Consider the following 10,346-nt stretch of genomic DNA (forward strand, 5'->3'; position numbering starts at 1 on the left):
CCTGTTGGCAAGGGAGTCAACAATCACATTGGCTTGTCTATAAAAATGAGAGAACATACATTTATCAAAGGTTTTAATAATGTCTTTGGCTTTTTTAATCCATATATCAAGATTCCAAGCAGGAGTAGAATTTCCTTTAAGGTAGTTGATAACGTTCTTAGAATCCCCCTCGACCCAAACAAGCTTACAATTGTTCTATTTTGCAAGTTTAAGACTGTGATATGCCCCTATGGCTTCGACAACATTATTAGTCTGTTTACCAAGAGGGATCGCAATAGCAGAAATGAAGTTGCCATTGTGATCCTGTATCACTCCACCACAACCAGCTTGACCCAGGTTCCCTTTAGCTGCGCCATCAAAATTGATTTTGACCCAACCTCAGGGAGGAAAGTTCCAACTAATGTTGTCCCCGAGGTTGACCTTAGGTATTACCATATGATGACCAAGATTCCAGCCCTTGACAACATTAACTTCATACTCCTTAAGGATGCCACCATTGGGGCTAACAACCGAGAGGTTATCAGAGATGGCTCTAGAATTTTTTTTGAAAACAATATCAAAAGGGAGATGGGTGTCCCTGAAGATACGATTGTTACATTCTTTCCATAAGCCCCATGCCATATGAGGAAACACAAAAAACCAGATCTTCTTTATGAAGGGATTTTTGGAGGGCGGATTCCATTGGTGGACAAACTCCTTAACAATTCCCGGTAAGGTCCAGGAAAGATCCCATTTCTGAAGCACCAGACTCCAAATCTTAGAGGTGTAAGAGCAATGTAAGAACAAATGGTCTACAGATTCAGTCGCTTGCAAACACAAGTAGCATTTGTTTGGGATAGCAAAGCCCCTCTTAACAAGATTGTCAGTAGTTAAGATTTTATTAAGAAAGAGGAGCCAGAAAAACATATTGACCTTAGGAGAAAGGTTCCTAATCAAAACTTTAGAACATAAGGACACATAAGGTTCCTTACAGACATCCATAGAAGCCACAAAAAACTTCCCATTGGGGTCAAATTTATAGATTAGTTCATCTTCCACACTTTCCTCGAAGCCAAAAGAATTTAGGGAAAATTGCAATTGGGTAAAAGAAGGATTAATAGCAAGAAGATTAAGCCACTTACCCTCCTTCCAATAGTCAGCCACCATGGGGCCATGAGAAGCCACACAAAGATCTTTTAAAGATCCCAGAGTAGGATTTGAAGCCAGTGAGTGATGCCCAATCCAACAATCATCCCAAAACCGGATTTTTCTACCATTCCCAAGCTTCCAGTAGGCTCCCCAGCTAGCCACATCCCTAGCCTTGAGAATATTGTTCCAAAGATGAGAAACAACAGGGATCTGAGAAGAACTCAAAAAATCCTGCAAAAAATGAACATTAGAAAGATATTTATTATGCCATAAGGTGTTCCATTCCCTTCTACAGTCATAGGACCTCCAAACCTATTTAGCCAGCAAAGCAATATTAAAGGTTTTGATGCTTCTAATACCCAATCCACCAACTCTCCTTGGCTTGTAGACATTCTCCCAGGCAACCAGAGGGATTCTTCTCTTCTCCTCAACCCATGACCAAAGGAATCTTTTTTTAATTTTGTCAATAATATCAGCAAATTTAGAGGGAATTTTGAACAAACTGAGAGCATACACAGGTAGGTTATGAAGAGTAGCTTTCAGTAGCTGAATTTTACTAGCCTAACTCAAAAGGTTACCTTTCCATCCATCCAACTTCCTATTAAATCGATCAATTAAGGATTGCCAAAAGGACTCAGAAGGTTTAGATCATAGAGGGAGACCCAGGGAAGTAGAGGGGAGCTTACCAATTAGACAACCAAGAATGTTAGAAATCTTCATTTGGCATTGCTCAGGAGTATTGATGAAATAGATAAAACTTTTAGTTCTATTAACCATCTATCTAGAGGCTTTTTCATAGATGTTGAGAATCAATTTAGTGACTCTGGCTTCTCCAAAAAAGGAGCTACCCATTAAGATGGTATCATCAACAAATTGTTGATGAGAGCAAATTAAATTGGTAGAGGACGGTTTGAGACCTTTGAGGGAACCATCGACAACTTTTTTTATGAATGTATCTTCCCAAACTTTCCGCCATAATTGTGAAAAGAATAGGCGAGATGGGGTCACCCTGCCTAAGACCCTTTGAAGTTCTAAAGAAGTGGGACGACGAACCATTGACAATAAAAACAAAAGAGGCAATAGAAATGAGCTGCCAAATCAAACTAATCACCTTGCCAAAGAAACCAAATGCCTGGAGATTTTTTTTTAAGAAGCACCAATCCACCCTATTGTTAGCTTTAGCAATGTCCAATTTCAAAAGAAAGCCTTGAGACTTCACCTCCAAAAGAGAATGAATATTTTCATGAACTGTGATGATGGAGTCAAGAATCTGTTTGCTTGACACAAAGCCATTTTGTTGAGGGGAGATCAGAAGAGGAAGAACACCCAGCAATCTCGACGTAAGGACCTTGGAAATAATTTTGTAGAAAGAGCTGCACAGGCTGATAGGCCTAAAATAATCCAAAGAATCAATCCCTTTCTTCTTAGGAATAAGGATGATGAAGGTAGCATTCAGTTCCTTTAGCAAAGATCTAGCTCCGAAAAATTCTTTAACAACATTGGAGACATCTTCCCCTACCACATCCCAAAAGTGCTGAAAGAAAAACATAAGAAAGCCATCAGGTCTGGGAGCTTTACTACCATCAAAATAAAAGACAACACTCCTAATCTCCTCCTTAGAAGGAATGACAACAAGATTATGATTTTGGCTCTTAGAAAGGATTTTGGGTATAATATCAGCCAATATATTCTGAGCCTCCGGGTCCAACAACATATCTTTCTTCAGAAGATCAACAAAAACTCAACAACAACTCTATTGATTTCATCCTCATTATCAATTCTTCTCCCATTCTTCATTAGGTGACCAATTTTGTTAGCAGCCCTATGTTTGAGGGTAGAGATGTGGAAGAATCTGATATTTTTATCACCATCCTTGAGCCATAAGGCTCGAGATCTCTGTCTCCAAAAGGTCTCTTCCCGAGCTATTATATTGTGGTATTTAGACAAAATCTCACTCTCCTGAGCAAAATTATCATTCACATATCCACTATGCTGAACTTTACCCTGGATCATGGCCAACTCCTCCTGAATAGTAGATTTCTGAGCAAAGATGTCCCCAAAAACTTCTCTATTTCACTTTTTAACCCTATCCTTGACATGCCTCATTTTTTTAGCCACCTGGAACATAGCAGAGCCATCCACATGAACATTCCACCAATCCTTCACACTGCTGGAGAGGTTTGGGTGGGACAACCACATTTTCTCAAATCTGAACGGAAACCTCCTTCTTGGACCATTTTTAGGTTCAACCATTAGACATATAGGAAGATGGTCAGATCCAATTCTAAGCATAGAATTCAGAGAGCAGATATAATGCTAGATCCACTCAATAGAAATCAAGGCCCTATCATGCCTAACTTGAATCAGGTCAGTACCAACTCGATGATTGGACCAGGTAAAGGAAGCTCTAGATAAATCTAAATCAACCAGGCCTTGACCATTGATGAAGTCAGCTAAGTCCAATTTGCTGTCAATTTGTATCAAGGATCCCCCAAATTTCTCAGCATCCATAAGGGGGGTATTAAAATCCCCCATAATAAGCCAGGGAGTGTTGGGATAACAACTATGAAAAGATGAGAGCTTTAACTAGAATTTTCTCCTGCAAACTTTATTGTTAGAAGCATACACATTGGACAGAATCCAAGAAAACCCATCCCTTGAATGTTTAAACAAAGTAGCAACATGGTTACTATTGTGGTAGATAGGAGTACCATGAATATACTTGTTATTCCAGAGGGTAGCAACTCCCCCAGAAGCCCCATCAGAGCTGCTCCCATAAGTGTCACAAAATTTGGAGAACTTTGTTTTCTCCACCTTATCTTTAGTCATTTTAGTTTCTTGAATAAGTAAAATATCCGGTCTATGATCCCTAATAATATTACGGACGATGTCCTATTTATGACTACTATTAAGACCTCTAACATTCCAAGATATAATCTTCATTTCTTACCAGGGGAATTGAATAGACTATCATGGATCATTTTTTGTGATCCATCCACTAAGTTCTGTATGCTCTCCTGCTTTCTTTGCCATCTGTTAGATTTTCTCCCTGCACTTCGAGGTGGCCCACCACAATCTACTTTCACAGAACAATCTGCCTTCACTCTGTTATGAGTTGTAACTCCAGGCTTATGCTGAGACTTCTTTTTCTTCGACACCACCTTAGTATAGCTCATTTCTTCATCAAAGTCAATTCCTTCTAAACCCGTAGAACTAAATTGCATTCTAAATAATTACTTCTAACAAAGGCAATGTTCATTTCTTCCAATTTTTATTTGCCCTACAATATATTACTTGATGCAGGAGCATCCTCGGTCAATGAGCAATCTTGCATCATCCAAAAATATTTCCTTTCAGTTTTGTTCTCGTTTAGTTCTTTGTGCAGTTTTCTGTGTTCTTACCAGTTGGTACCTGTAGTTGCTTGTTCTTCATGGCAAATCTTGGCAAATCTTATTTTTGGTTACCAGGTTGGTTCGTGTGCTTAATCCCAGATTTTTCAGTTCATTTGGGTTCCTTTCCGGTCAGTTATCGCTTCCGGTTGATTGTTTCTGGGTTCCCGGACAGTTCTTGTGCTTATCGGTTGGTGTTCCTTCATTACTGACGCGATTCTTGGCGTGTGGATCTATCTTGGGTCTTGTCCGACGTTCTTTGGCGTGTGGCCGACCTTCCTGTTGAACCACATCGCTTGGTTATTTTTTTTTCCGGAAAGATTTATTTAATTCTTATGGCCGACCTAATTACACGTTTCATTTCCTGCATTGGTAAATATAATCTTATGAAGCCGACCCAAATATGTTCCGGTGGGTATCATATATGTTATTATGTAATCATTTGTAGGGGCAGAGGAAGTAGAATTGAAAATAAGGATTGATAGTCACATTTTGTGATCTGGTTGATTCTTAGAGTCCCGTATTGGATTATATTTGATTGATAGCCTGCATGTAACCGGTTAATTGCCAGATGCTCTTTGATGATTATATGATGATTGCTGGATGATTGCCAGAAGTTCTAAGGCATTAATATGATCTGTTTATGCAATCTTGTTATGTTTTCCTGCTGCTTTCGTGGTGTTGCTCTTGCTGCATAAGCCGGTTGATTCTCTTTGAAGGTTTTACCACTTATGACCGCATCATTACCTAAAGCATATCTTGCTATCGACATAACCATTACACCTCATTAAAGTGCAAGTGCTAGTCCTAATAAAATTATAGGTATATAAACAATAAATATATCACTATCAAATAAATTATACACCATATACATTATTTGCATCAAAATAGACCCAAAACTAAATAGGGAATGGCATGGATATGCTAATTTCACCATTACAAAATGTGAAAAAGCTTATCTCAATCGATTTGGTAGACGGGAGAGCGGTCCATTTCCTCTAATTGCAGCGATGGCCTCAACAAGTTTGTCCCCTCTTCCATGTCTCACACTTTCTTCTTCTTCAAACCTGCATTCGTGTCTTGCATTTGGTGAAGCAGGGGCAGGAGCAAGAGCAACAAGAGCAATATGCCGTGGGAAGCAAATGGGTGGCATCAAAATTTCGCACAAGTACGAGAGCTTGAAGGCAAGCAGTGTATCTGCATCTGCAAGCTTGACTCTGGACTCATTCTTCGGAGAGAGCGAAGACGAGGGAGGTGAAGAGTTGAAGGAGAAGGCCAAATGTCCACCAGGGCTGCGCACGTACGAGATGATGCTTGTTCTCAGGCCTGACATCTCAGAAGAGGACCGCCTCGCCCTCACACAACGTTACGAGGAGGTTACTTAACTGCATACCCAATTCTCTCTTTTCCTGTGTTTTGCATCGAATCTTATCCAAGATTTGCTTAGCACCTTTGAAAGGACAAATGTTACATGCTTGTTGCAATCACCAATGGGCGTTTGTCGCGTTTGCCTACAATGTTCTTGTAGAAACAAATGCGGCACACAATGACCTTGATAGTATAATACTTTTGAAATGATTTTGATACTAAAATTCCTGAATAACTGTAACATATTGGATGATTTCATTTTCCCTACTACCATCTGATTGCAAAAAGCTCTAAAATTTTCTCTGTCTCACCTGCTGAGAGAACTGAGGGACTCCTAGGTTAGAGATTATACGAGTTTGACCCATATTGACAAGTCTCAAGAAACTTGTTCAAGCTAACCCTGTATCATGCTAATGGGAGCAATAATATCATCCTAGATTTACTGGGCGAAAACAGAACTTAGGTTTGTTCATGTAAACTAGTACAGAGCTATATAACCTACAGGTTATACTTTTCTTAGGGACCTTTCTTTGCCCTCTTCTTATATGCGTTGTTGCAGATTTGCTTGCCCTTTGATTTGGCCGAAACTTATACTCAAAAAGACCTTATATACACCCAGCTTAATGTTTTTTTACCACCTGGCTTTTCTATGGGCTTGCTCTAATCTTTGGCCCTTATTGTTGCCTTGGGACGCTATTATGTTCATTAAAATTCCTCCATTGGGCCGTGTAGGTACCAAGGTACCGTAATTGATACAATGATAGATCACTTTATCCTACCCGTGAATGTTAATATTGGGTAGGATTATTATCATCTCTTTCTTTCTAATTCAATGAAAATTGGTTATAGGTAGTTGACATGTTGTGGGGTAGCTGTCTGTATTTTTATGTCGACCCCCTAAGATAATTGAAAAAAGATGTTCTGTACTGACTCCATTTGTAAATTGCAATTCAACTACCACATTTTTGCAGTGAGAATGCTTACCAGGTCTTCAAACCCGATTCATCAAAGCAATAAGGATTCTAAGCTACCGCTAAATCACATACAGATTTTTTGACCTTTCTAAATCATGTTGGTCCCAACCCTGACGATTTGAATTAAGGTTTATTCAAAAATTTGCATATGAACACTTTCATCATGAGAACTGTTATTATACTCGAGACAAATATGTTTTGAAAAAGTGCTAACAAAATTCCCGTCAATTTAAATATTACAGTCTGGAATATTTCACACAAAATATTCTTAGCTTGCTCCATCTAGGCTGCTATTTGACTCTTCATTTGTAACTTATAAGCTGTCATTGTGATTTATCGTACCCGTTTAGCTATTGTTTGAGGATTCCATACATATGTGTTTCTTTCATGTAAGCACAAAAATAATGTTAGTTTTTTTATTGCCTAAAAAGCCTACATTCTCTATACTAACTACCAGCCAACAGCTGAAGTATTTTGTATTGATGATGTTAGAAGTAATGGAAGAAAGTACAGTCAATGATTTTAAAGATTATGTTACTTATATCAGAAGGATTGAGTCTGGAGGTTAAAAGTTCTACTGGGGCAAGCTTTTACTTGTATCTGAAAATCATTTTGTCAATTTTATAATGTCTTTAGACTTTAATCATTGAAAAAAATCTCATTATAAGTAAAGAAAACTTTTAAGAGGTTTCCAATGTTTTTTTCACTTGTAGATACGCCATCAGTAAAGAAGAAGATTATGCTTCTTCGATGAGATATATTGAATCTGTCAAATATAATGCTATGATGGAAATTTTGACTCCTATCTATAAATATCACATGATTTACTGGTGTCTGCCATTTTTACATCCCAAATATGATTTTGCAATATGCACCCAATGTACAGGCCATTTGTTGGAGAAGTTAATGCAAAGGAGAAGTGCATCTAAGGCAAATTACCAACTGCTTGGAAATCATCAAACTATAATATTCATTTAACTTCTAATTGCAAACCTGGAAATAGGTGTTTGACATCCTTCAGTAATAACAAGGGATCCTTTTATGGAAATCTTCTGGTGGTATGCATATTGAAAAAACAACTTGCATGTTGGATGAACAGCCTTGTCAATTGGACTTTTATTATGACAACGAATCTGCACAATATGACCATCTTGGTCTCTTTCCATTGTGATCATCCTCTCTTCCATGGGACATATGCTTTTCTCATGTCAACTAATCTGTCCCAACAATCCAACTACTTCGATGGACTCCATCTTCATTTGGCATGAATAAAACTTGGCCTTGATGGTATACAAACTTCACATTTATAAAGTCTTAACAGTGACTTCATAGTTTGCCACATGTAATTTATTAATAATTTTTTGACCCTGTGCAATTGTGTTTTCTGATTACTGTTTTATTCGATTCTAGGACTAAATAATTAATAGTTAAAATTTTTGGCAAAGAATTTTTCTTTGTAATTATTATGACCTGAACATTTTATAACCAATATTTTTGACAATATATAAGAATAGGCATATGAATCATTTACATGTGCATTTGCTTGCTGATGTCTTCATTGCACTTATGCTGCTCTTTAGACCACAAGGAGGAGTATGTGCTTTTATCAGTTGCTTAATCTTCATGTTGCTAATGTGAAAGATATCTGATTGTCTTCCTCTGAGCGCTCCCACTAATTCAAAAGTTTGAGCAGATAAGACTGAAGGTCTTTACAAATATTAGGAAGGTTACGAACTAGGAAGGTTACAGTCTTCAAATATGATTAAATTTTTTCCAGAAGGGAGAAGACACCAGCTGAAAGATAAACATATTATGATTCACAAAAACAGATCTCAAGATGAAAATTGTACAGGAGTGCTCAAGGAATTTGGAGGCTGAGTATACAGCCTTAATTTATTGCAACTGTGTCTGATGAGTCAATTTATTGAGATTATTCTAGAATTATTTCCATATAAACAAGCTGGTAATGGGTGTTAGATTGAATTCGTCAACTGAAGAAAATAAACCTCATAGTATATTTCTGTTTCCTTTTGCTTACCTTATGTTTCTCTACCTTGTTTTCCATTTTCCTTATGCACAGTAATCAGTTTGACACGCGGTATGCACATTACATTTTCAAATTTTGGGAAACATTTGAATAGGTTTTGACATAGAGTCAAGATAGTGTTTCAAGAATTTTCACCTCTATTCTGTTTGATGAAAAAAGCTCATGCATCTCAACTCAGAACAATGAAAAATGCAATATACTCAATAGATTTGGGGTACACACAACTTCTGATTCATAGGAATATATCTCCCCTATAATGTTATTGGTGTTATCTAGAATACTGCCTTCCAGACTAGAAGTTCTCCATATAGTGGATAAGGCATGTGTCTAGTGATGATTATATCTGAAATTTGCTTTTTCAGTATTTACTGCAGAATTTTTGCTTTGTCATGTGGAATTATATTCATTTCGAAGTATATTTTGGTAATCTTACTTCTTGAGTGTTAAGTTCCAGTTCTACAGTGCATCACCTGATAAATTTTACTAATATGCTCAGATGATTGTTGCGGGTGGTGGCATTGGTGTTGAAGTATTCAATCGGGGCTTGATTCCACTGGCATACAGTATAAAGAAAAGAGTAGCATTGACTGGCGAGTTAGATACATTTTTGGATGGGGTCTATCTCTTGTTCACATACTTTGCAAAGCCAGAGACAGTTCTAGCACTTGAAACAACGATTAAAAAAGAAGATGTTGTAATTCGTTCATCAATTTTTAAGATCAGAGAAAGAAAATATTGATATTTTGTTTTATTTGTCTCTGCTGCTTCTACCTTGGCGCTATTGTTGCCATAGCAGTTATGGTATACTTGACAGCCAAAGGGATCAGATTTCCTTGGTTTATTACAGCTGGGAGCAGGGCCATATCATTTCATGTAGACCTTTGTATGAGTGTGCTGTTCTCAATACAGTTATAATGCAGTTGCATTCTAATTCTGACGTGGATTTTGTTTGGCAAGTAAGTTTTCCTAGAAGGATCCCTTATTTCATCGTGGGCTAGGGTATAGGTCTGTTCTGTGAAAGCCTAATACATAGTATGATGCTGTTATGTTATAATTCTTTGATATAGAAATCTCTTTTTTGCCAACAAAAAATTAGTTTTTCATTTTCTATTTGGGTTTATAGGTCTGTTCTATGAAAGCCTAATACATAGTATGATGCTGTTATGTTATAATTCTTTGATATAGAAATCTCTTTTTTGGCAACAAAAAATTAGTTTTTCATTTTCTATTTGGGTTTGTTTCGAATGCTTTTCATTTAGCAATTTTGCTCAAAAGTTGGGCATTTTCCTTTTAATGTATTCTTATATGATTATTATTGAATCAGAAATTATGGCTGTTAGTACTGGAGATGGAAAAATTTTGGAGTCTGGTTGATCATTTTCTACAGTTTCTTGTGTAGCCTATGTATACATTTTAACGTTATTTTATGTTCTATTATTC

At 37.3% G+C, this 10,346-nt stretch overlaps 1 protein-coding gene across 1 annotated transcript; it reads left to right on the forward strand.

Moving 5' to 3' along the window:
* The first annotated feature begins 5,421 nt into the window (after positions 1-5,421).
* Positions 5,422-9,843, forward strand: LOC131071476 (small ribosomal subunit protein bS6c). The gene is made up of 2 exons (XM_058007356.2): positions 5,422-5,893; positions 9,403-9,843. The coding sequence occupies exons 1-2, from the start codon at positions 5,528-5,530 to the stop codon at positions 9,643-9,645; spliced, it is 609 nt and encodes a 202-aa protein (XP_057863339.1). The 5' UTR covers positions 5,422-5,527; the 3' UTR covers positions 9,646-9,843.
* Positions 9,844-10,346: the final 503 nt, after the last annotated feature.

This window comes from Cryptomeria japonica, chromosome 6, assembly GCF_030272615.1.
Source record: "Cryptomeria japonica chromosome 6, Sugi_1.0, whole genome shotgun sequence".
NCBI lineage: Eukaryota > Viridiplantae > Streptophyta > Pinopsida > Cupressales > Cupressaceae > Cryptomeria > Cryptomeria japonica.

Bases quoted from the DNA above. Each gene is read 5' to 3' on its own strand.
- LOC131071476 (XM_058007356.2), top strand. From the start codon at position 5,528: ATGGCCTCAACAAGTTTGTCCCCTCTTCCATGTCTCACACTTTCTTCT. The intron at 5,894-9,402 runs GTTACTTAACTG...TAATATGCTCAG, and splicing joins TCACACAACGTTACGAGGAG to ATGATTGTTGCGGGTGGTGG.